This window comes from Dromaius novaehollandiae, chromosome 6 (genome assembly GCF_036370855.1).
Source record: "Dromaius novaehollandiae isolate bDroNov1 chromosome 6, bDroNov1.hap1, whole genome shotgun sequence".
Taxonomy (NCBI): Eukaryota; Metazoa; Chordata; class Aves; order Casuariiformes; family Dromaiidae; genus Dromaius; species Dromaius novaehollandiae.
In genome coordinates this window covers 45,451,604-45,479,279 of record NC_088103.1, presented here as the reverse complement: position 1 = coordinate 45,479,279, position 27,676 = coordinate 45,451,604, and the positions used below count along the sequence as shown (strand labels likewise).

Genomic DNA, 27,676 nt, shown 5'->3' with positions numbered 1-27,676 from the left:
TAAGAGAGAACAAATAATGTGCATGAAAATGCAGGTAAGTACAAAACTACTGTGTCATGAAACACCGGGACTGCTGAGCGCAGGGCTCACTAGTTGAGCCAAGAAGTCCAGAAAGGGAGTATTCAAAGCAAAAGTCCACTTGCTTTGGTAAAGGTGGGCTCCCCACATCTCTGCGTCGTTTAAAGATGACAAGGAAGTAGAGCATTTGCTAGAATATCTAGACCAACAAGAAAAAATAGAGCTCTGTCTGTAAGAATAAAAGGCAGCTCTTCCATGGCGTGCACTGCTTTCATGTCAGCTGCATTAATGCCCTATGAAAGTACGGGTCTACAATGGAGCAGCTGACCTACTGCAGGACTGGCATTCACTGCTGTGGCACAGGAGAGCCATTCCAGCTGTCAGGGTTAAGTCCCTGCCTTTCACACAGTTACTCAAGTTAGGCTGCTCTTAAGAAGTAGCAGGGATCAAAAACTAAAGAGTTTCACAATCTATTTGCAAATAGATTTGTCTCTCAGTCACAGAGGCTTCAAGCTTTCACACAAAAAAATGGGTAAAATGTGGAAACTCTATCCGAGCTCTTATTTGGAGATACAGCATATGCGTAACCCCAGAAACTCAAAGTCGAAGTCCAGGACTTGAAGTAAAACACAAAAAAAAACCTGCACAACCCTCAGAATGGAATGCAGAATGGAAAACATTCGCACTCGCATCTGAGGTTCAACTCCCTTTTATTTCCTATTATTTAAAAAGCCTAAAGGGCCACATCTCTACCTTGCTCTCCTGATCTTCACAGAGCGTTCACTTAAGTAAGGGACCTTACCCCACTTGACCTTGGCACGTTTTGTGGCATATATGTGGCATATATTCTTGATCCTGCCTGGACTATCATCTGCCTTTCATGGGCTCCGGGAACGCCAATGAAACATCTTTGTGACCACAGCCTGGTCATTTCCTAGCAGACAACCAGAAATATTCTCATGCTTAGTCAGACAAATCCTAACCAAAGGCTGAATAAGTGAAAAGCAGCTAGTTTGTGTGTGTTGCTATGGCAGATGTCTTTAAACTGGCAGAGGGTTTGCTCGTCTCTAGCAGGAGCTTCTCTGTTGTGATGATCCCAGACATGAAAACCTGAAGAAGGGCTTGCATGCTTGAAAAACCTGTCTCAGTCTCTAACCAAATAAACTGGTTCATTTGGTTAAAATTTCAATATTAGATTATCTATTGGTGTGATACTATTTTCCCCCACTTCTCTTTTTCTCTTATTGCTGGTTAGAAGTGGCCAGCAGTATTTATGAAATTGGCTCTTGATGTAGTGTTTACCAAGCAACAGCAGGTTTTTTAGCTTCATTTGGGACTCAGAGACAAAATACTGCCCAAGGTTGTGCTTTGGGCATCTTTGCTATAACAGCATTATAAATATGTAATGTGAATTTAAAAGGCAGAAGGAAAAATGGATAATGGAGACACCAATACAAATATTACACTTACCTCTCACCATCTGAAAAGCTCTACAGCTTCTAGGATGCACTCTGACAGCACACGTGTAAACGCTTCCTCCTTAGAGGAAAAGCAAAGGAGTCATGTCATAGCACCCACTGGGAAGAAGACAGCGAGTTTGCTGCAGGGATTTCAGAGGAAAACTGCCTACCACATTTTTTTTTATACACTATCATTTTTAAAAGAGACAAAGAAGCTCAGCACATAAATATGAAGAATAAGGTTCAAGCAATAGTAGGTTTGGATTTAGAATAACAAGAACAAGGTCATTCTAGCTACTTGAACACAGATTTTGATCAAAGCCCTGAAAGCTAGGCCTGGCAAAGCCGCTTTCAAATATCAAAGCACTGAAATCTAGACAGATCATCCAGTACTATCCAAGCACTCTGACCTCTAATTCGCGCACACTCACACCACCACAGGGTCTGGCATTACTCCCATGCCTAGGCGGAGATCTGAGAGCCCACATGGGCCACAGGTTGCAACCTCAACTGTATCTCAACACCTTCCAGCATAGCTAAAAAACCAAAACCCTCTCTGTCACATTTATGGGACAGGCTCTGCTTTGGTTCCTCCCATGCTTTGAACAGAGTCCAGCTCAGGTAACTTGTGACAGTATCTCCAGAGATGCCACAGGCGACAGGACTGGTAGTGCGTAGCAACATCCCTCCAAGCCCGTCCTGCCTTCGCTGGAGGAGAGGAGCGCAGAAGCTGCCGCGTTAGCCCTGCCACAGGCAGGCGTTTGCAGAGGCTGAGAAGCACCGTGCCTGCCCTTGGGCGGCTGGGATGCACCTTTCTGCTCACATGCAAAGGCCTGAATTGGACCTTTTTTCTCCTGTCATCTCCCCTAGATGCACGCCTACACAACGCTCCCAAAGCCTTTTCCTGACATGTTGCTTCTATCCTCCTCCTCCTCCGTTTTTGGTTCTTTTCTTCTTCACTCCCTCCATCCTTTGCTTCACGGTCACTGCAAACGTGCTGCCTGATTAAGAGTTGACACAAGTGTTTAGAGTTCCTTTGCGGAAAGCAGGGTTTTGAAAGCTTTTCCAACTTCCCCTCCAGATGATGTCAGCTTGGGCAGACGCCAGGCTGGGTTATGAGTGAAAATTCTTCACTTCAGGGTCAGACATTCTCCTATTTTTAGGCCCGATTTCAGTGTCACGCAGCCAATAGCTGAGCCTAACAGCTAATGTTATTCAACTGCAAATGTCTGTCAGGGTTCAAACAAAGCTGCACTTTGTGGCAGGTTTCGGGGCGCTCCAGTACAGGAGCCTCTTTTCAAGGAAGGCTGCAGCTGCTTTGCTCAGCGCAGCACGCTGGCAGCTCACACAGAGAGGAAAAACACTTGAAGCTCCCACCCTCTACAAACTGCAATTGTAAATCCAAAGCAAGGGTTTGCATTTGATCTGGCGCTTTGGAGTCTTCTGCCGGTTGCATTATGTGCCCTGTAGTGCTCTGGAAGCTCACACCGCGAGAAAGACATCTCCCCCGCTACAAACCGCAAACTGGCAGCTCCTGGGGTGCCGGGGGACAGGGAGGACTCGGGGGAGAAACGCCGCTTCGGCGCGTGGGGCCAAGCCGCGGCGGCAGCAACGCACAAAGCGCAGTGTCCCGCGCAGGGCTGAGCCTCTGAACTAACACCCACAGGCCCGGTGCTGCCAACTTGGCCACCGGCTCGTGGCCCTCGCCCAGATTCTGCTTAGCGGCAAAGTAACTCGCTGCCTCAGTTTCCCTACTTGCACCACACCAGCAAGCCACCGCAGGCACTGCGCTCTGCTCATCTGTGCACGGCACAACTGATGTGTTGCAATTAATAGATGGTTTCCACCTCCTCCATTCCCAGCTTGGGAGTGGGTTAAAGGCGTCATCGGGGCACATGCAGACATCCACGTCCACGGTAAGCTGTCTTTATAAACAACGTGGAGCAACAGATGTTCCTGGGCACGATCCATCTGACCTATTTTATGACGAGGTGACTTGTAGCGACACATGCCCAGCTCTCTGCAGAGGGCAGGGGTGACTAGCTCACACACAGGTGTCTGCACTGCCGCTAGCAAAAACCAGATAAGACGAATCCCGGCCCGTCCCTCGGCAGGAGCGTAACCGCCATCCGTAACACCACAGCAACATACGCAGCACCGCCAAGTTCTTCGTGCAAGAACCGACTGTACAATCGTGTTTTACTTGTATACCGACAGCTGTGAAAGTGGGCTGGCAGCGAATAGAGGCTGAAAGGGCAAAATGACGCATCTTCCTCTCTGCATGCTTCAGGTGGCATTCAAAACGCAACCGGGAATTATAAAGCAACCACAGCCGTGAAATGAAAGTATACACTGTCATAAGGAAAGCAACTTGTAAGAGGCACGGCCAAAATCGCCCCCTGAAATGACTAGAATTAGCTGGGGCTGAGGCTGGCGAGCTCCGTCCCGCTGCGAGCGGCAGAGCCAAGCGCAGCCCCTCCGGGCCGCGGAGGAAGCCCGTCCCGCAGCCGCACGGCGAGCTGCACGCGGCCCGCAGCCGCTTCGGGGGCAGCACACAACCGCAGCGCAGGCTGCCGCAGAAACAACGTGAGCACAGAAATAGGACTACAGACCAGGGCCAGTACTGAGCGCTAAGCTAGAGCCAGTTAATCATCTGCGCCCATTTTAGACACGTCTAACCACTAATTATACCTCACGTCCAAGGCACCTTGGTCAGAGTGGAATTAAGGAGGGGGAAAAAGCGAGCGCGAGCTTCTAAAAACGCGGCAGTGCGCAGGCAGACAGGAGCGCGCAACGCGCTGCAGCAGGCAGCCAGCGGCAGCTCCCCCCGCTCCGCCTGCCCGGCCCTCAGCAGAGCCACGGCCACGCGGGGCAGGCGGTGGCCTGAGCGGCAGCACGGCCCTGCTGCCCCGGACACAGCGCCCGTCCAAACGCACCGACCCGCGGCTGCACTCGCTGATCTGCCGGCAAACTCCGAGGGAGCAGGGCTGAGGTGTAACCATATACGCTGTTGACAATGACTGAAAACCACAGACAAGTAAGAATCGTAATAGTTACAGGGCTACGTGTGAACATGAGTCACATCCGAGCGTCAGCTGCAAGCGAGCTCCGTCTCCGCTGCAGTGCACTGCTCTGCCCGGGGGAGGAGATGGGAGGTGGGGAGCAGAGCGCGAGCCTGCAGACGAACCCCTTTCTCACGTTACTCTGTACATAGTACACAAAATAAGCACTCATGTACAGAGCCACTGTAATTTCACGGCTCTCACAGAAGACCTATAAGCCGGCACTGCCGGCTTCTTTATTTTTACTCTAAGCGAGTCACGTCACGTCCTGAGGGCCGGCAAAGCCGCAACCGGACCGAGCGCTGCAGAGGCGGCGCGGAGGGCAGCGGCCCCGGTTCTCGCCCCCGCCCCGCCTCGCGTTTGCAGCACACTCCTCAGCCTCAAGAGGCTGGCCAGCACCGCTGCCCGCGTCTGTCCCACACCTCCGAGCAAGCCTTCGGCCCCGCCACCTCTGCGGCCGCGGTCACGGAGCCGCACGCCTGCAGCGAGCCCCGCTCCGCCCAGGACGAGCCGCGCAGGCTGGCGGGTCAGCGAGCTCACCCCGCGCTCCGCACCCAACGCCGGCTCCCTCCGGCTCTGCACGGCCGTGGGCCCGAGCGCATGGCGATAAAAACACAGGCCCTACGTTGCATCTAAAGGCCTGAAAACATGCAGGGCACCAACCCAGCCACTCTGGGTTTCTGGTTAAATGCACTCTGCTATCTACTTGGAATGAGAAGAAAAAACCTAACGTCACTAGATAGCTTGCAGGTACCCTCCAGCATTTGCAGACCAAACGGCATGGCCCTGAAGCACAAATCCTCTGCTGTTCTGTGCTTGTGCAGTGCCGAGCACAAGGTACTGCTCCAGCACAGTGGCTCCCGAGCGTGTTTACCGCCTGAGTGAGAGCCTAAGCCAGAAGAAAGATTAAATTTCAGATACTGAATCATTTGCTTCAAGGGAGTTATATTAGTGACTAACTTGGCCCATCTCTCTCTTGTTTGTTCCTTCCTTTCTCTGAAATGAATGTTCTGCTTCGGCTTTATCAGACGAGTCTCCCTTTCTGCCATGCCCTTCCCTCTCTGCGCTGCCCGCTGAAAGCTGCTGCAGAGCCGCTCCGCAGACCAAGCAAGCCAGGACGACATTTAACTATGGGGGGAAAGATGCAGAGAAGAGGAACCTGTGTTTTAAAAAAGGAAATCTCTAGTGAAACCACAATTGTGCAGCTGTCCCAGCTCTGCCACTTCTGCAGCACATTTCAACATGCTCATTAGCATTTTTACGGAAATAAAGTAGTTAGCTCTTGGTATGGTATTCATCACTGCTGTCAGACGGTGAACTAGCTAATACAGCCTGGCATTCTGCAAGCGACAAGAGCTGAGAAACACTGCTGTGTTTGACCAACTCCCATGACTATTTTGCTGTGGAATTTTTCTACTGCAACATTACATTAGCATTGAGAAAAGGCCACTAAAGATAAAAATAAGCAAGGACCTGTTTCCTGTCCCGTCTCATGGAGTGCATTTCTCAGGCTCGTACTGGAGAGGGAGGCTGGCGTCGTGCTCGCCGCCAGCAAGAGGCCTGCCTCCAAGCAAAGCCGGAGGCCCCCAGGCAGCCCCCGCGAACAGGCAGCTCCCGAGGGAGGCCCTAGGTCTCTAACGAAAGCTGGGTTGTGCGGGATGCACAGGCTCCGCGCAAAACCCTGGAGAGCCCCGGTGGAGCTGCCTCCTTTGGGACACTCCAGCCACTGTTAATGTTTCTGTATGCATCTGTGGGGAGGAGAAAAACACAAAAGTGATGGGCAAGCAGTTGCCAGCGGCTCTGCTTTTTTTCATGCAGTTGCATGAGTGTACACGGCCATGCACAACGGAGGAACACCACCAGTCAAATAACCTGCCCAGGCTGGAGGAACACGTGCTACTGAGCCAGCCGAGGTGGGCTATGATACCACAAAAAAAGAGAACAGGAGCAAACTGGCCATTACCTTTGGATGCTTTTGAGAGTAGAGTTTGGAAGTGATTTAGTTCCACGCATCAAGCCCGTCTGAGCCTCTTATCCTCCCACATGCCAAGTCTATTGCTTCTTGTAGTTGATACTGGTAACATCTCCTCTTTAAACCCTTTATTTATCATCCTCAGAACAGGAGGAACGGAAACCTTTAAAATAGCTGCCTCTGCTCCTGAATGTGTTGTGTGGATATTAAGGAAGAGGGGAAGCAAAACTGCAGCAGCGACTGATGTTGTCACTAACATCTTGATTTGCAAGATGCAAGTTGCTCCCTTTCATAAATGTTTGAGATGTGACAGCCAACCAGAGTAGGACTGCTATAGAAAAGTCAGTCATTAGACAAGGTAGAGTGGAACTGGCAAGATTGTTGTATATTATATCCCGTCGCATCGCTTAACTGATACAGTCCTCCCTTATCTATCTTTGCCCCTAGTCTCATTACATACAGACTAATCTCTTTTCTGGCATTCAGACTAGTTTTTTCAGAACAGCACATGAACATATTTACAGCACCTACCACAGCTACACCCTAAGCACACTCTGCATCCTAACAAAAAAATGCTCCCATCTCGCTTCCAGACTAAACACAATTCAGGTTACACATTAGCTACAAGGCGGCAGAACTCGCCATCCCTCCCCCTGCCCCAGTCGGATGTGTTTTAAACTCAGGCAGAATCTGCCTTTCCAACACCAAACAGTCACCTCACGAGAAAGTAAACACTTGGCTGCACTCAATTAAGGAAACAGAAATGCTCAAGACACACCAAAGATGATTCTTCAGATCCAGATGGTAAATGTGCTGTTTCCCAAGCTCACTCCTCGCACTTCCACAGCACACTGCTTCCGGTGCATTTCTTTATTTTGCAAGATGACGGGCCATGCTTCACACAGAGGAGGACAGCTGGATTATCACAGTGTACTGCAGGAACACAGTATGTCACAGGCCATTTCTAAAGCACCAGATACTTAAACTGTAATTCCTGTGTCACGACTTTCTGAACATACTGGGAAAACTTAAGGCTGTTGACAGATGCAGTGTCTTAGCATAAGAACACTCATTATTTACTCGGAACTTCCTCTACAAAACTGATTCAAGGATTACCGTAACCAAAGTGTAGTCAACAAATTGATAAATGCACGTGAAGAGAGCAAAGTCATGTGGAGAGAGCAAACTGGGATTTAAATATGCAGTAAATGGTGACTGTGACTATGCTTTTGGATTTACTGCTATCAACTACCATGCTGAAATGAAAACTGACTTGCTGACACTAGATTTTAACAAATATTACTTCAGACATTAACTAATATGAATTATAATACATCTTTTTACAGCATAAGCGTGGGTTGGAAGTCTTTCCACTTACAACAGGCCCTAATCACCAGGACTGCAAGGCCATGAAAATGCCTCTGGTTGTGTTTCAGCATAAAGGGAGTGTCTCTACATGTTAGTTCTCATTACACACTTCTGTTATGCTCCACCAAGACCCATGAAATGTGAACAAGCTAATAAAATTGTTCATCTTGGCTGTGGTTAGTAACTCAGTGAACAAGAAAGCGAGGGTGGAGGGATGCTACTTCTATTTCAAGCAGCTTCTTTGCAGAGCAATAAAGTGTGACTCGTTCTTCGCAAAAGGTGTCATGATCTTTCATTTGCTATTAACCTGTTCACACACTGTGATAGCTCTGAATTTATTTCCTGGCGGAAACCTCCATTTTTTTTTAGAATCACTTTATAACTTCATTTAGGAGTTTATTACAAAGAGCTGCTCTGTTTTTCCTTAATCCTTAATCAGCTGATGATGTTATCCTAAAAGCTACTTCTCCGTCACAACTTCTTTCTCCACCATGGCTAATTTTACTTCTGGCAAGCTAATTTCCCATAAATCTGTACAAATTTTGTACGCTTTCTTGAATCAGATAAGAGCAATAGATCACAAACCTCTTCATTGAGAAAGTCAGGATAATTACCCTTAAAGGACAATTACAAAGTGGGGAGACTGAAGAACAGCAACATGAAGTAACTTGATGCAGTTCTCCCAAGAGAACAGTGGCAGAGCTGGAAGCAGAACACAGTCTCTCGGGCCCCAGTCCTGTGGTCTATCCTTTGCATTCGTAACGAGAGCTCAAGGGTGCTGCAGTATCAACCACGGCTCTAAGAGAAATACCCAGCCATACAAAGAAACTAGCACGTGGCACTGAGCAGGGGGAACTCACAGTGCCAGATTCTGAAACCGGTCCTGAGTCCATGCGTCGGACCAGCCGGGACCCCAAGTACTGCTGGAGCGAACGCTCCTGGCTACCGCGAGCTACCGAAAGCTGAAATGGAGGGATGAATGCTGCTATCTCAGGTTTATTTTTGAGTGTATGGCACAATTTCTGGCGCCTCTAGGAAATGACATTGCAAACCTCTGTCTACAGCCAACTGGTGCATGCAGACTAACTCCAAAGGCGAGCAGAAGAACTCATGCCTAAAAAGGTGGTGGGCTGGCTGTCAGGGGCTCTCTCAGTCTGTCTGGTTTGGCATTCAGAGGCTTTTGCATATGTGGAATGCATCTCTGTGTTGCACTCTTCCCCAAGGTCGCTCCAAACAGCTCCACTTCGATACCAGCATGAAAACAGAAACAGCCCACAAATTCTGCACATGCAAAGTAATCACTGCAAAGGGCTTATTTTGACCAGAGTTCATTACTTATAAATCAAAGTCTATAAACAACAAAAAAGGGGTAAGTAATTCTCCTGCCCTGCCAAGAATCACCTGCAATTAGACACACTGACGTACCTGAAAGCTGTTTCCGATTTTATGGGGAGACAGTTGGAAATGCCTCAAGGTAATTTCTCTGCTCTAACTTGCACACCACAAAGAGGAATGAGGATATTACTCAGCACCACGGAATCAATAGTTATTGTGGAAATTATTGGTTTGATGTCGAGGCCAATTAGCTGCAAGTGGAATTAGCACCCTGCCCAGGAAGACAAGTACATGTTCTCCCCTAGATCGGAAAGATGTTGGCTATGAAGGGACTCCACACGGTGTGCACAGAAATGCCACAACTAGTGTCAGACTTCCCTGTGCTGAAAATCCTAACACCATTTTCTTCTCTCAGTACATGAAAAAGTCTGCGGTGATGACCCAACCTCCACATTGCGGTAAGAGGGAGAAACTGAACATTAGTTTTTCAGGCAGAGAGAGGGGAACACAGCGAGTGGTGACAACAGCAGGTCAGAGTGACTCTCTGCATTTGGATTTTACAGCCAATAAAGGACATACTTGGCCAACCAAACCGCTCATCCCACGTCAGAGAACCAGGCTGACTGAGATCAACTCAAAACACCATCTGCTCCCTACCACCTTTCCATCACCACCCTGACTTGCATCAACAGATACTATTATGTGTTGCAGCTAGGATTTATTCTATTTTATGCACTAACCTAGTCTATGCGTGGTTACTGGGGAAGAGTTCAACATCTGAGATGAAGTCCTGCTGGAGGATTAAGTCCCTTTGTAGGAGAAGGTAAGCATTTGAAATGGGAGATGCAGGAGTGAAGAACATGGAACAACTTGCCAAACTAAAGGGATCCGGCTGCACAGATTTTGTTAAACTTTGAAGATCCAAAGGAAGCAAGACAGAAATGAGCTAATTTTCAGGACCTCCATGAGTGTGTAAGATGATGCAAGACTGAATGTTTTTATGGTAGCTTAATCCATACTTTAAATCTCATGCTGGGAGCAGCCAGCACAGAAGACCTCACCCACCACAGCTCCTGACGGGACAGCGAGATCACAAGAAGGGAGGCAGCCCTTGTGCTACACCAGCTCTGCACGCACACAGGCTTCTGCCTCTCTGGATCTTGACTCACCTGCTACTCTGCGAGGCCAAATCCCCGCCCCGTATTCACAAAGCCAGTTTTGCAGCGGTAAGCGAGCACCCATCACCACAGTAACTGAGCAACGGCACACAAACACCACCCTTGGAGAGAAAAGCTCCTGCGAAGCTTCGGTTTGAAAGCAGTTTCCTGTACCCATCTGGAGGTTTCCCACATAGCGGTAGACCTGTCCACTTCTATCTACTACTGAAACTCTTACATCAGCAGTTTAGCAGATTTTTTCTATAAAAGGCTTTCAGGCCAAAGGAGACGTTGACTTTGCTTACTAAAGCAAGAAAGATGCATGAAGTTGCTTTGTGGCCTGCAGTATGCACACAATTGCTGTAGTCACTTTGAAATACAGCATACAGGAGAGTAAACCCTGGCTCCACTGCGCTGTCTCTTGTAGCATGGCACGTAACCCTTGGTGGCACTTGATGGGTAGCAGATCAAAAACATGATTGTGAATTGCAGTGACTCTTGACAGAGGAGAATTGCCCCAGAGGCACACCCCTGCGTCGGAGGTTGCAACATCCGCCACTCCAGCGCCAGCATTTACATAAAGATGAAGGGCTACAGCAGAATCCCTTGAAACCTACCGAATCACAAGCCAAAAGCCGTAACTGCGATGACTTGTGTGAATAACATAATTTCCATGCATCCAGCAGTAACTTGCAACAATTCTTCTGTATAGTCCCTCTATTTTTTTTTATTTTATTTTCAGATCAACTTTGCATCCATTTTGTTGAAGTGAGTCACCATCATTCTGGCAGGAAAGGAAAAAACTAATGGCTGCAGAAACACAGAAGCAACTCAGCTGGGGTTACACCAGGTTACCACCAGTCCTGGGCTGCAAGATTCTCGGAGCTAAAATCTCTGGAAATCTCACAGCGCCAACACTGAGCAGCTACAGTAAAACCCTGAAGCTTTTGTGTTTTACCCTTCTTTTGGAAAATAGCTCTCTCTTTCAAGGGAGGTGCACAAGTTGCTTCTAACACTGAACTAAATGTACTAACGGTGCCATCCAGAGGCACTTGGGTGTAGCACACAGCTCTGCGTCAACAAGAAATACCATACCAGTGTGCAAGAGAGTAGAGCCTTATACCATCAGACTTAAAGCTAAACCAGCCATGAAATAATTATATTTTTCTGTTATTTCTCACTTCCTTTGCCTATCAGCTTTCATTTCAGCCTCTCCCAATACTTTGCATGCGTTTTTATTTTCTGTGAATACTAAACCAGTCATTCTTAAAAATATACACATCTCTGGCCTCTCTTGGAAAATAGGAGCTATTTCATTTTACCCACAATTGCTAACAATTGGACTGGCACCACATGCTCAATTTTGAGAGGCACTCACCTGTATTTATTTGCCATATAACAGTATATGATTTTGGATAACAGCAACCACACTTTGTAACAGGAAATTTAACAGTGGAAAGCAATCTTTTCTTTCCCAGTCTAGAGCAACCGATGACTCCCTTATAAGCTGTGGAATTGTGGCTCAGACTTCAAACTAGAAAATACTTTTCCAACATATGGATGTATACACACACATATATATGAAGAAATATATATACATACATGTACACATATATGAGATATATGTATGTGTATATATATTTCAGTTGTCTGAAAGATTTGAATGCAGCATCTCCTGTGGCTTATTTTATGATGGGCTAAGTATATCACAGGAGATATTTGTTCAATTTATTTCTGCTTCCAGAGACATTTCCTTCACTGATATCCATATCTGCATGACATTAAGACGTAGATTTGCAAAGTGCTGTCTGCTGATCTCCACTGATGCCAGAGAAAAATGAATTGTCGAATCCTAACTCTCTGCTTTAGCAAGTTAATTCAATTATACAGATTACAGATAAATAACCCCAACAGCACAAATTGTATACTTACTTTTTTCTTTCTTTTTTTTCTCCAAGATTTATTCAGATAGATAGATAATTGATTTTGAGATCTATTATCTTAAAGATGCAAAAATACCAAACTACAATATACTTGTATCTGTCTTTATTCAGATGATTCTTTTTCAGAAATCATCACTTAATTGTCCATCAGAACTAGGGTAGTGGGTATTAATTTAGTTATAATTGTCTTCAACTTGCACAAACTAAAAGGAAAATTGAGAGAGATAATTCACTTGAAAATTAACAAAATAACTTTTCATATATCCTATGGCAACCACGATTCCTGCTCGCTGCATCCCTCCTGAAAGAATACCCTCCTTTTACAGTCTCAATATTTCAAAATAAAGCAAAGCTGTAAAAATACAGATTATGACAAATTATAGATGCTGTTATCGAACTGTGTCTACTGCAGAGAGGTATGTATAAAAGATGGACGTTCTTGAGTGTTATAGAGTCCAAACATTAAATGTATGGACCAATGCCTACACTGCATTTGGAGACCCACCTTGAGCAGTCTTCAAAGCTAAACTTGCTTGAGCATCAGAGGATGGCTTAATTTTTCACCAGGCACCCTCGGACCATACCACCTTTACAATAATGCTCAGGTCTCTTAGCAGCAGCTGCAGAGACATAGCTCTTCAGTCGATGAAAGCACAGGACCATACAGAGACTTGCATGGAGAAGGGGCTGAAGTGCCATTTGAAAGAGGTGAATGAATCTGCAAAAGCCTGCTCTAGTATGATGGTAAGTGGAGAAATGGCTTTTGCAATCCAGACATCTCAGTGCTGAATACGTATGTCTGGAGAAAATAACAGACATATGAAGTCCTTCATACAGCTGTAGGACATGACCCACAGAGATCTCTGAGTCAATAGTCTAATTTTACAATCTTAACCCTGCTAGAAGCTTCAGACACATTTTACGTCAAATGTAGAACACTTACATACAGCCATAAAAAAGCAAGACCCAAGAAACACAGCAGCTCTGTGCACTAAACGTGATGAAGAAATTATAACAGTAACTTATCAGAAAGGATTTCTTTAAAAGATCAAAGACAACAGGCCTCCCCATTCCTGCCACTTTCACACACACAGTGCTTTTCCAAAATGCTTTTTGCAAATAAAAATGTCTTCAGCCACCTGATTAGAGCCTAACTGCTGCACAAGGAGGTGTTTGTTCAAACAACAAATGGAAGTGTAAATTGATGGCAAATCTGTCCCACCAACAGGAAAAGATCTGGAAAGGCATGGAAGAAATCAGGTCCGGTGTATTCATTTTAAAGCACTATTCAGAAACTCTAGTAGGTTCCAAACTATATTTCCTTTTCTTTTATAAATTAATGCAGTGTAAAAAAAATCAGAACACAGTGTAGTCTGAGAGAAAGGTAAATACAAAAATCATTATCTAGAGTTATTTCCCCTCCTTCCACGATTACCCATGCGGAGTGCAGGCTGTATACTGTGAACTGACCTGTACTTCCCTGTCCGTACTTGCAGAGCTCGCATACCGCACTGCTGGGCGCCTCCTACATCATTCACAATATCATCTCCAATCATGATGGCCTGTCAAAGCAATGAAATACAGAAAAACTGGTGTCAAGTGAATTTTATTTCTGCCATACTTCATACTTCTTTGACATAATAAACAGCTTGATTTGATGTTTAATACTGCCATCAGACAAATTAAACAAGATAATATTGTCATCGTATTGATTAAAAGTCATCCTACCTTGAATATAATTCATCCTATGCCTCCTTGAGCTATGTAATCGCGCAGTATACATCCGCACAATTTGTAATCAATCACAAAAATCAAAGTGATTTGGCACATAGTTCAAAGAAAATGCTGAATTTTATGAGGTTAGTCCTATTATGTTTCTAACCATGCCTTTATGTTATGCTCCAAGCAGTTTAAATTAAGGTTAACATTTTAAACATTTCCTAAAAATTCATATTCTAAAAGCTAGTCAAAAGCTTACATTTGTGATCACGAAAATGTATAACTTGGCAAAGCTTGGTCCCAACCCACTCTCAGGTTGATACAGAACTTCAGAAAGTCTTCTGGCACTGTAAAGTCTAATTTATTTAGTTTTGCATAATGTGACATGATATGTACAGGCATAACAAGGCTTGCATTATGGCCACCTTCAGTATATCCAAATGCTAAGAAGCTAAATTGAGTAGATTACAAAAGAAACGTAACTGAGAAAAGACCTTCTGGTTTTGCTAAGGGGATTTGTCCGCATGTCTGACAAAAATATGCATTGTGCATGCTCACTTCAGACTTCGTATCTTTGTTAAACATCTTTGTTAAATCAAAGCACATCAACCAAAGGGTCTTTCTCACTGATAACTCTATCTGTAAAAATCTTCAAGTGGTTACTCTCCACTGCATTAAAAATGATTAACTCAATCTTCAAATTTAAAAATGGCTGAGGGTTTTCACTTTATAATTCCAACATACAACAGTATCCACACAAAACAATAACCTTCAATCAATAAGAAAAAAAAAATCAGCTTTCAACATTTCCAAGGAACTCTGGATAATTCTAAAGAGAAGAGAGGCTGTGCTTAAAACTAAATATCAGCTTTGAAAAGATGTAATCTAACTTGTCTATCAGATTTTAAAGTGTGATTTTGCATCTTACGTATCAAAATTGAATTTTAGCTGAAACATATTAATTAGCTACATCTTTAACTACTTGATCTTCACCTTGCTGAATTAGCCTCCTACTTTATAAACTTCACTGCCAGGCTTTCACAACGATGGTACTTTGCAACTCCTGCTGTTAGGAAGAAAATCTTGCCTACATTTCTGTCCCTTCCATGCACTTTTGGTTAGCAATAATTTTCATATTTACACATCAGATACATGGAGTTGCTGCACAAAGTGTTTCTTCTCATACTAAAGAAATTGCTCTTCCATTCGTCTTCTAAGCTCTCTGACCTGTGTTTCTTCTAGTGTCTGTTATTATGGGTCTTTGTCCCACGTATGGACCTCGGAAGGTTAAAAGGCACGTTTGCAGCCGGCCCGGGACTGCCTTAGATGGCCAATGGGTTACTAAGGACAGCATCAAGGGGGTCTCCGCTGGGCACGTACAGAAAGTCAACCTAGCATTTTTCCATCTGTGGTGAACTGATAAATAGGCTGTGGTCAAAGAGGTCATGGGAATGAGACACACACAGTGCAAACAGAGATCGGCTTCTCTAACAGCAGCAGTCCGAAAGGAATTCTGAGTTTTTTCATACAGCTGGCCACAGCTTTTGAGGAAAAAAACATACAGAACTTCTCTGTTGTAGGCACCAATCCAGTTATCACTTCTGGCCAATGTAAAAGCCACATCTTTGTTTGCCTTTGCATGGAAACCTCTCTCTAACATGGCATACCACCATACGAGATCACTGGCCCCAGGCACCGGAGAGCCTTGCCCTTCACAAGCCTGCAGCTCCCTCCGCTCTCGCCGCTCTCAGCCCTTCTGAGCGGCAAGGAAGATCATCACACAGACACCACGAGAAGCTGACCGCCTCGACAGAATGAGCGCATGCCTGAATAGGGTAGCTCCATTGCCCCCAAACTGAAGGTGATACAATTTACCCATGATCCACCGACCACAGGAACTCAAAAAACAATAGGTTTACTTTACAAATTCAGAGAAGCTGAAGCCAGAACCATTAGATCATCTAATCAAGATCATCTCCTGTATAGCATAGTCCACTAATTTTCTTCAAGACATGCCTCTTAATGAGCGCAACAGCTTGAATTTCAGGAGGATACAAGTTATGTTCGTTGACGGGTATCCTGAAAAAAAGCATCCAGCCATGATTTGTGGATGTCAACAGACGAGTTACTTGATGTAGTTTAACAATGAGGATTGTTCATTGTTAGAAAAAGCATCTGCAACTGATTCTTACTTGGCATTGTCCAGTTTCAGCATTCAGTCACAGTTCTTGTTGCATCCTTTTCCTTTAGATTAAATGATTTTGCTTTGTGCTACTACACTACACGAATGTACCCAACCCAGTAAGTGACCATGATTTGCACTGTCCCTGTTACTTATCACTGCATTTACCTGTCCTGTCACCACGGTCCTTCCCCTCACTGCACTAAGTGAAGTTCTGCGCACACATGCACACACACACGTGCACACACACACACACACACACACACACACACCCTCTTCCTCCTCCTTCCTAAGGCAAGGAGCTCCCCCGGGGCAGAGCCACTGTACCGGCTGGGCGGCTCAGCCAGGCAGTTGCAGGGATGCTGCCTCCTCACCAATCCCACAGCCGTGCAATTGGAAGCAGCAAGCTCAGCTCCGGGCCTCGCCAAGAGCAATGACAGGCCCGTGACTCTTCCTTCCCACCATTTGGCACTGCCACGCACAGCGGGACCTGGGACGATCACGTGCTCACCCACGCCACTCTGCCACCCACACGCTTCATCAGCAATGATTGCAAGTTTGCCTTCTCACATAACTAACAGTAACTCATTCCCGGGCTATCAGCACACTGTAAAGAACCCCACTGGATTGAACCCAACTGTTAATTACTTTCTGGGACCTTTGGGGTTTGCCTTTGTTAGCCTTTCTTCGGTGTCACCTGTACTTCAGCATGAGGCACAGTTCCCACTCTCTAAGCAGTCTGCTGGGCAGGAACAAATCAAGTACGTTGAAGTCTAAAAATATTAAGGCTCCAAAGCTATCTTTATTAAGTAATCCATCTAATTACAACAGAATCCTCTCCCACTTACTAAACAGCACATAAAGGAAATCTCAGGATATACCTAAAAGCCCTAGCTGAACAGAAGACTTCGTGAGAGCGCTCATGAACCAGGCTGAGCTATGTACATGCATATCTGGGAGCAGCTTCAGCCGATATAAAACAATCCTCTTTTGAGCAACACATCAGGTGCAGTGTGCAAGCTTATATATAGTAGTTACCAGCCCAGTTTATCTTTCATGTTGTTCTTAAATACTGTTCCTGTGAGGGATTATCATCATCCCTCCAGTTGCAGGATATAAGAGGCTCTCCCCTGAAGTCAAGGCTCATTCACCCAGTTCCACATTCAAGTAGTCCACTTTGAAATAGTTTATATATGCCCAGCCTTGCTTCGTCCTGCCTAGGGGTGTCACGGCTGTGATCACGCTTCGTGAGCTCCTTTAAGCATTAGGTGTGGGGAGCAAAGAGATGAAAGACCTGCAGGACAGTGCTTAGAGCTGGGAAAATCATGTCCATAGGGAAGGAGCAGCAGGAAGCCAGGGGCCAGGTTGCTCTGCCTTTCTAGCTCTCTGCTCACAAACTGCTTCAAAGCCACCACAGGATGGAGGGATCAGTCTTTTTTATCCTTTGATTATTGGACTATTTTCCTTACCCACTCTGCTCAGTGGACATGTTCGTGCCCCTAGTTGGATGTTCTCCCCTGTAGAGAGTTTACCTTTCCTTACCACTTCTCCAAACAAGCTATTATGAAATGGGGAAAAATGATGGATTCATTTTAGATAATTAGGAAATAAAGCACATATACACAAATGAAGAGAACAATAATCCTACCTTTACATGCAGAGCTTCAGAGAAGCCAGCACCCCCCTCCCAGTTTCCCTCCATATCATTTCCAGGATGACCATTCTGGCTAAAATGAAGCGGGGTGCCAGGCTGCATTCAACCATGACGAGACACTAAGTCTTGGGCACGATGGCCATATCCTTTCTGAGTCTAAAGTCGGGGTCTTCTAGCTACTCCAAAACACACACCTGAAAACAGAGCAGAGGCAGAGTCCCTTGCCTCTCACTCAGCCCCCTCTCAAACACCTCACAACCACTGGCTTTAAGAGTCTCTCATTTGTTCTTCTCCTAAAACTCCTTCCTTCCCCCTAACACCTTCTCATGACCACCAGGGCTCCAGGCAGCAGGAACCTCTTTGTCCCAAGTGGGAAAGCCTGCCCGGGGGGCCCCAGAGTCCACAGGGGACACTACAGGAATGAATGTGTCTTCCATCACCTGCGCGCACTGCCTCAGCCCTCTCCTCTTGAGCAGGCAGCAATCCGAGGGGCTGGTGTTTCAGGCCTGGAAGAGGATGGGATTTCTGAAACAAACATAATTTCAGCCCTGGGTTCTCAAAACCCTGAAAATGAACTTCCTCTGAGAAAGGGGAAGGGCAGAGTTGGGTGGCTTACCAAGGAGTCAAGAGTGCCAGTGAGAAGTCTGCTCAGCAATGCTGTATTTTAGCCTGTACAGACAAGTTTTCCTGCAAGAAGAGAGTCAGCTCTGCAAGTGCAGCTGCACATGAGCAGCGATGCCTATCCAGGCCAGCTTGTGGCATACGCATACAAAAACATACTCCAGCCCCTGGGGATTTCACAGATTTACTATCGGTGAAGGGCAATAATCACTAAAGGAGGAGCAATTATTCCCAAATCATTTAGGATTTAAAAAATCATTGGCAAGAAGATAGAGGTCAAAAGGTGCACTGTCAAGGGAAATAAAAAGCTCTACCTGTCAAACCTGGGTTTAACTTCCTCTCTGACTGCAATATGGTAAGAAGAGAGAGAGATATAAAACAGAAAGGTCACACACCCACTGAAAGCAAGGATTAAAAGATCCCCGTTTGTGTTCACATTTTACACAGGGAACACGGACCATTAATCTGTTCAATTAGTCTGTGGAAGCTATGGTTTTTTTTTAAATCAGCTAAAATTTACTAAAAAGGGAAAAACTGCAGGGAGATGATCTCTCCAGTTTCAAGATGAATCCTCAAAGAACTAAGATGGACGTAGTTTATATTTTCCTAACTTGAATAGCATGGTAGCAGTGAGAGAGAGATGGCGCGTGGTTGCATGTGTGCACCAAAACTAAGTGACACCATTGCTATTGAGTAGTCCTAACTGAGCCCAGCCCAGATCAGCAGTGACTAAAACTGACGATGGCTTCAGGATCCCGTCTTACCGTTAATGATGCTGTATCTGGGAACTACCAGCTGTGCAAACAGCAACCGCACGCAGGGCGTTGCGTGCGGCCTCGGACCCGGGAGAGTCCCCGTGCCGGGGCAGCTCCCTCGCGCCTGCACACCGCTGCCCCTCACCTGGGGCCTGCGGTGGCAGACGTGGGAATCAGTTAACCACCGGTAGTTTGTGCACTCCGGTATGACCTGCCCTAACTCCCATTAAAGCAGGACAATTTGCTACAGATAGAACTTTTTATGATTATATAAAACTACTGGAACCTTAACATTATTTAGGTTTTATTGTAAAGCTGTAAAAATCACCCACTGTTACAGCTGCCTTAAAACATACGAATTTCAGTAACCTTTAAGATGTGTTATTCCTTGTCATATTACTGAACCATAAGACAGGTCTGGTTACCTCTAAGAGGTTTAAATTTCCAATCTATTAAAGTAATACCAGCAATCTGTTATTTCTAGGCCATTGAGGAAAGGTTAAAATGAAAATTGGACTTCAGAGAGTTCCTCCTATTCTAAGTGCAGCTTGAAAACATCTCAGCAGCAGAAGGTATAGTCAGGGTCTCAGTAAGAAGCAGTTATCAAGGGAAATGACTGATGATAACTTTATTGATTACAGCAGCTTGAGAAATTTAAGATTTGCCACTGTCTGGCATTACTCTGGTGAGACAGCTTTATTAAAAAAAGTATTTTTCATTAAAAATAAGGTAAAAGAAAACTGTAATCTGTTTTCAAAAGAACAGCTCATCTAAAATGATTTAACAATGGCACGGATTAAATGAATGCCACAGGTGGAATAAATTATTAGCAAGCATTTTTAAAAAGGACAGGCAAGTAAAACCAGTCCTCTTCTTGTCATTGCAAACACAGAAAAGCATAGCTCATTTGGGAGACAGATTAAAACCGAACGCAGTGGGTACCTACAGAACTTACTCTATTGCATATACCAAGATTTTTATGTATGATTAACTGAAACAACCTGCAAATCTGTCTCTAAAGAACATTAAAGGGGCAAGATGAAGCACTCAAAAATTAGGAAAATATGTTAGAATTAAGGTAGTTCACTCTACTCCAATTTGTTCCTCCTATGCATATGCCCAATGATCTGTTTTTTAACTACAGCAGTATGTAATATTTTTCCATAGTCAAAGGTATTGCGTGACTAGTCACATGATGCTGTTATGTAGTGGTATCTACTATTTACCTCCTTGTTCAGTGCATACGCCCTTCATCCTGATGCTCTCTGAATACAAAAAAATTACACCCACAGACTAGACCTATTACTACAGTTAACTGATGGTGATTAATATTAGAAACTATCTGTAAAAAGTATTTCTCTTAAAATAAAGCTGTAGTTGCTAGAAGCACTGAAACATGAAAAGCTGGCAAAGAGCAGAGGGAATAAATAATTATCTCTGCCAGGGCCTAGTACTGCTTTTCCATACCCAAAGCAAATTCTCCTGAAGTCAGTGGGAACCCCTTCAACAAGCCCACCCTCTGGGATTTTCTTTTGCCAGCTTGGTGACACATTAAATCATCTGCTCAAATTTTCTGAGCAAAATTCCTGAGACATGAGTTGTGGTGTCCTGCCACAGCCCAGTGTGGAAACACATCTCCATAATAATATTCTTCTACAACATCAGAGGCTGACATATTCTCAGTGTTACACAAGCTGGGCAAAGCAAAGTTGGGGGGCAACCTCACCATGCTACCAAAGGAAAAGGGCAAGTAACACCACTATGCAGTGGCCACAAAGACGGGGGGTGGGGAGGAATCCAAAAGAGACCTCTTCCTTCCTATACCTGCAGTGTGTTTGGTATAATTTTTGGTATAAGCAGAAAGAAAATGCAAATCTTCTTGTATTTGATTTAGGAATCTGGAGTCCAGGAGCTAAGGTCTTTTTTTTTATTCTTCTCCTTTTCCCCAGCTACTTTTTCTTCAAATGCCATTTTGTTTCTGAAATGGATTTTTTGGTTTGTTGGTTGGATGAATGGATTGAGTAATTGCTGTGGCTGTACCTGGGATATTATGTTCGGGTTGAGCTAGCTTGTTATTGGGAAAATATCGACAAGCTGTAGAGAGTACAGAAAAGAGCAACACAGCGGGTTAGGGTGCAGAGCGACTGAATCGCAAGGGAAGTCACTGAGACCTGAACACATAGTTCCAGTAAGAGACAACTACCACGGTGATGACAAGTCTACAAATAATTGGAAGGAGAAATATCCAGGAAGGACAGGAATTATTTTGGTTATTACTTGCAGAAAAACTAGAAATAAGGAGATGCAGTTTAAAAGGGAATCATTCGGATGAATCTCAGAAAAAGTTTCCTGCCAATGTAAGATCTACTTGGCTGTGAATACTCTCCCTGGGGTACTTAAAGCCCTGTTGTTTGGCACACTTAAAACTACTTTGGACAAAACATTAATAAACGTGCAGCAGGGAACACTGCTGCAACGGGAAGGAGATGGATTGGATGGTCTACTAGATCTTTTCCATCTCCCCATTCTATAATAAAGAAAAACCAAGCACATGCTGAATTACAGGGCCATAATTTCATCTCCAGGTTCTGGGGACTGTACGAGCCCCCCAGACTTCGCTCTCGCGTTGTTTACGATGTCACCCAACCCCCTTGATGGAATTACTACCCTGTAATTCACTGCTGTCTGCTAGGCATTTCATATTCATCCTTAGGCCCGCGTGACATAACAACAAATCAATAAAGAGGACATGGGCACAGCTACAGAGAGGGGAAAAAATGGGCCATGGTAAGCAGGCAGGGAGTATCACGCCTTCACTGTGTTTTTGAAAAGCATGATGAAGCCAGTAACACAAGAGGAATTTTCAGGTCAGTCACTGCTTCCCGTTCACCTAAATTACAAAATATCTTACTTCTGACTTTCCCTTTTGGAGCTGTACTAAAAAAAAGGAATCAGAGTGACACCAAAGGAAATAACATTATAGCTGCAATTCCATCATGCTGCAGCCTTCAATCTCTTCAGTGCACTGCCAGTCTTTAGGGCACCTGTCATTTTGTGAGGCACATTTTCCATAATTCCTTGGGGATACCTTACTTTTATTCTTTTGTGCTGTTTTCTTGCCCCCAAATAAAAGAAATTCACAGTAGTACATGTGAGCAATTTATGGCTCCTATTTACATATGGCAAAATTTAACAGGCACCCTGAAAGTCCCATGACATCTACAACAAAAAGTTCATTAAAACGGGTAAAAGATCAAAAGCCTCATCAGCACAAGCTGTGTGAGAGGGTTTTTTTTAGTAGCATGCAACGAGTATTTAGGAGTAGTAGTATTAGGAACTGATCTGCTCCAGAGAACATGGAAGCGTGTCCGTTTTTCCAAACATCTCTGTTACTATCTTGTGATTGGCAGATAGTTTTTGGAGTTCAAAATTTCAGCATTAATGACATGCATCTTTTCTTTTGAACAATGTGGTTTGGGAGGAAGCTGAAAAAGAAGGAATGACACAAGAGTGTAAGCAGAGGAAGAGACTATTTCCGAAATGAAGGGATGGAAGACACTAAGAGGGGTAGAGGTATGGATCGTCCAACTCAGAATATAGAAAGAGAAAGGACGAGAACGCAAAGGGAACCAACAGATGGTCAAAATGAACCCTAAAGAAAACAAAGAAATTCAGCAGATCCCCACCTGCTAGCATTTACTCTCTTGACAGTCAGTCCTCTTTTGTTTGCTTCATGTTATCCGATGGAATGGGTAAATATTTTTCAACTTTTTTTTTAATAATTCATAGAATGATTCTGAATATAAGTATTTTTCTGCAGCACATACAATACACAGGTCCTGAAAAAACTCTTTGTATATCCCCTCAGGGTTTACCATGTCCTCTTAGCTCCATTCCCTTCAGCCCCTTCTGTAAGTTTCTGTGAAAAACAGCGAATGACGAAAAACACACAAGTGGGGTGGATAACTATATGGCACATCTGCTTACCACTGCATCAGATACCTTACCTGCTGTGGCTGAACTCCCAGTTCTGCTAAGGCTGACTCAAAAAACATTTTTGCTGGTTTTCCCACCACCTCAGCTTGAATATCACAAGCATACTGGAAAAAAAAAAAGAGAAAAAGACACAAATAATCCTGTATAGATCAGAAAAGGATTTGTTCAACTCCACAACCCCAGTCAATTATATAAAATGTATGTGATTATTGATTGATGCCCTTAAATAACAAAATGGATTAGCAGATGAAGGTGACTATCAGAGAGTTTGGATAATAGGAGTGTTTAATGCTCTCTGGCAGGAGAGAAAGTCCTCCTGAAACATCTCAAGTTAAAAGCCTGTTACACTCTCCATCATGAGAGAAGTCGTCAGACTCAATTCTAGTATCACTTATTTCTGTGAGAGTATCACTCTTACAGAAATAACATATATCCTTGAACTGACCAAAAGTACTGGATGAACTTAAAGATGTAGATGGTTTCTCCAATCACCCAGCATACTTTTATGGCTCAAGTGACCAATGTGAGCAGGATATTCTCCTGCAACTAAAACTTGAATAAATAAGGGTTTTCTAGATTGTTCCTAGACAACCAGACGACTGAACTTTTTGTTTGGGAGGTGAAAATTCCCCAAAACTCACACTGGTACAAATGTGCTGCAAGCACGTGTTATATCCACAGCCTCTGTGACTGTGTACTCTCCTACTTTGCTTTATTCTCCACATTCACCCTATTTAATTTTTTATCTCTCTGCAAGCCCATAAAAGGGAGCATAATGACTCTCTCCTCTCACCCTTACGCTGGCTTATCTATCGGGTTCCAGTTCTGCACAGACTTAATCAGGCTTAAAAACAGGACTGCACTCAGGTATCGTGCTGGATAAGGGCCTTATGCTGTAAACTGTTATGGGTAAGAGCTGTGTTAGCAACATCGTGCCAAACATAAAACGGACCTTCAGTTTGGCTTGGATATGGACAATATTCCATATTTTCCTTTTCTGACTCTTTCTTTCACAGGCCTCACTTCCAATACAGGAACAACAATGGTAAAGTTCACATTTTAAATGCACAAAAAATTAACAAAACCAGAAAAAGTGAATCTACCCACCCTTAGAATGCAGCAAATGAGTTTAATTTGTGAAAACCTCCTCCACCAAGGTGAGTAATTATAGGAGATGACCCATATTTATACCAGTTACTTTTTAACAAGGTACACAGAGCGAGTAAGCATAATGCGAGCTATAAAATACCTCTAATGCCTTCATATATGCTCCAACATCAAGTTTCAGACCATCGGTTTCTTTATAATAGCGTCTGGAAATGAAAGTGATAAAGTTCCAATGAAATGAAAATGTTGGCAGTTAAACATAAAGAAACCATATTTTATTGTTTCTGTGCAAATATATATGTCCATATGGCTGCAGCAAAAAGTCAAGTCATCAGAAACTCCAGAGCCTTAATTTAACACAGGGAATTAAGTAAAGGACAGGCTCAGTACCGTGCAATACTGAGGTGAAGATTTCAGTTTGCAGATCAGATGCCCATCTGGCACCTGGGACACAATTCCACCGATTCCAAGGGATTTCAACTAGCTTATATGAGGATGAATTTGGCCACAATTTTTTACCTTGGCAACGACAGAGCACTAGCGTCTCATGAAGGACAGCAGCTACATTGTTCTTGCTTTAACCAGTGATGGAGAACCCTTGGCAGTTATGCGACTAGGGCTGGCACCGACCAGCAGCTATAGTGCCGCCTTCCGTCAATCTGGAAGGAGACACCACATGGTTTACTACCACTGCTCGCCAGTCTCCTCCTACGCAAAGGAAGCCAGGGCATCGTTTAAGCTGCCCTGACATGTTATCCCTTCGTTGCTATGGCCAAGAATCCCCTCCAAGCTAAATTCTGCTCCTTCTAAAAAATGTTCATATTGCCATGAAGCTCAAAACGGTTTAGCATCTTTATGGTGCTTTTCTGGAATTGCAATTCACATTAACACAGGTCTTCAAAGCTCTCTGACTAGGGCAAACACAGGTTTCTGTATGTCAGAAAAAAAAATGTAGGATGAGCAGTCAGTTAAGATTTTATGCCTTATCCTTCTGCCATTTTCGATTATTCAGCACAGCCTCCCTTTAAAATGACCACTTGACCTTTGCTAGAACAGCCATTAACCTTCCATAGTCTAGCGTAAACAGCTTAATTTTCTGACAGTGGCATGACAGAAGAAATTACAAAGCCAATTCCCACTCTCAGCCCAAAACAGATGCTAAATGTAAATCACTCCATTTTCAGGAGGAGGGCATTCTGCTCCAGTGACTCTGACACTTTCGTTTTCTATGGAATGAACTAAAACTTTAACAGAAATCAACCTACTTGCTCAAGGTACATGCGCTGTAAGGTCCTATCACTTACACTGATTTTGCACATGAACAACGGAGCTGGCTCGTAGCTGTTTTTCATATACGGCCCTTTGCATCAACGACGCTTCCCTTGTTAGATAAGCAAGATTCATCCAATCTGTAATCTCCCTTCTTAAGGGTCTGAGATCTTATCAACTAGGCTAACTCATTCAGCAGTTTCTGCAGAACTCATGCTCACGGTATCCAAACGTTCGATCATAAAAAGCACGCTCATCGTGAAATCTGAGCTCAGAGAATCCAGACATAGGCTATTTTCATTTAGAAAATAATCCTTCTAGAAATTATGGTGATTCTGTTTTAGAATTGTCTACATTAATGAATGACTAAATAAACGAACACTTACATATGCACGGACTACAGAGGCATTTTTGCATTGCTCGAGATGCAAATCTTAAACAAAGGTTGATTCCATACTTCATTTTGACAAATGCTATGCCGTAACACAGAACTCAGTTATTTTATATCTATTAGTCATTTTGCTGTTGGCTCCTAACATTTTCTCTTTATCCTTGTAACTGAAAAATTGTAACGATTTTTTGCCCATCTTGTAGAATCAGAGCACCAGGTGAGTGTCATGAGTGTCAGGTACGGCAACACAACGGATTTAACTGCTCCTTCCCGCTGGCAAGTTCTCCTCTGCTGGATCAATAATCCATGAGCTAAGAAGGGTTTTCATGCCCATTATGGTCTACTGAACCACTGAAAAAAGTTGTCACTACAGTTTCTCAGGCTAATCACACATATTCTTTTTTAAGCCCATACATTGCACAACAGATACGAATGACTCCTTCAAGGCCTTTTGTCATTATTCAGCGTTGGCATTACTAACCTGCTTTTTAAAATCTCAGAGTACATCTAACCGAGTGGATTTTATGAAAACATTCAAATTCCATGACTGGACTTCTCCTGCCTATGAAAACAGGTGGTCAAATTAACCTTAAGATATTTTAATGTCTCTATGAACATTTAAGCTGACAATGCAAAACCACAGTTGCTTTTGCAGGTCTCAGTCATACATAACAGTCTAGCCATTTCTCGGTACGTACTTGGGGCTCTCCCCTTTGGTCTTCTCAGCCACTACCCCTTCACAACCTGTTCAAGGGAAACGCCTTCTTTTACAGATCTATTTCAGCTTAATCACCCGAGTTTCCCCTTACGCCCAGTGAAAGGCTACAAGTAAGTGACTCAGGACAGGTGGACGGGTTAGATAACTGAACTACCCACTGACAGATACATGAGCGGACCAGCCTTCCAGTCTAGACACACAGGTTAGCTGCTTAAAAGTGAGTAGTATGAATACCCACACTGATATCTGGCCTCTGTTAAATATGAAGACACTGGGGGAAGTTAAATACACACACACTATATAAAAGTGTACAAACCAGAGGAAGAAACCACCAGTGCTTAACTCACCCTCTTCCAAGAGATATCAAAACAGGATTCTCCAACCCAATCAGAACCCTGAAAGCTTCATTAAGATTTGCATAGGAGAAGTTGTCTGCTGCATCTCCAATTACTACGCAGTTTGGGTTTGCTTTGTCAATCTCAGCAAATTCAGGGACAACATCTAAAGAAAGAGGAAAAAATAAACAAACCACAAATCTCTCATCTTTACAGATCCAATTAGAATTGATGGTTTTCTTAGATTTGTATTTCCCTTCACCAATCACTAGACACCCCCCCCCAACCAAGTCTGAATGAGCTGTTCTTTACCCCCTTCTATTCCTGATTGGGTTCTGCTATTCATCTGTCTTACAATGAAGAGAAAAATAAACCATTCTGTCCCACTGCCTTAGCTCCCACCACCCGCTTCTCAGTGGCTTGTTATACCTGGGCATCTAGATCTGAGGCAAACTCTCAATTAGGTTAATGAAAACATGTAATAGCAGGGGCAGGAGTCACTTCCTTTTTTAGTGCTCATCCTCTGCAGAAGAAAACACTAAACTTAAAACCTCTATCATGATAATAAAGAGCTCAGAGAGGCCTCAGCACAAGGGAAGGGTGATGAGATGACT

At 44.2% G+C, this 27,676-nt stretch overlaps 1 protein-coding gene across 1 annotated transcript in view; it reads right to left on the bottom strand.

Moving 5' to 3' along the window:
* LHPP (phospholysine phosphohistidine inorganic pyrophosphate phosphatase) overlaps nt 1-27,676 on the bottom strand; it is a 105,813-nt gene that overhangs the window by 59,503 nt on the left and 18,634 nt on the right. Inside the window, exons 3-6 of the mRNA XM_064514358.1 lie at nt 27,075-27,228; nt 24,492-24,555; nt 23,254-23,346; nt 13,786-13,877 (exon numbers count right to left, since the gene is read on the bottom strand). Of these exons, the coding sequence (XP_064370428.1) occupies nt 13,786-13,877; nt 23,254-23,346; nt 24,492-24,555; nt 27,075-27,228 (403 nt within the window). The remainder of the gene's footprint in view (nt 1-13,785; nt 13,878-23,253; nt 23,347-24,491; nt 24,556-27,074; nt 27,229-27,676) is intronic.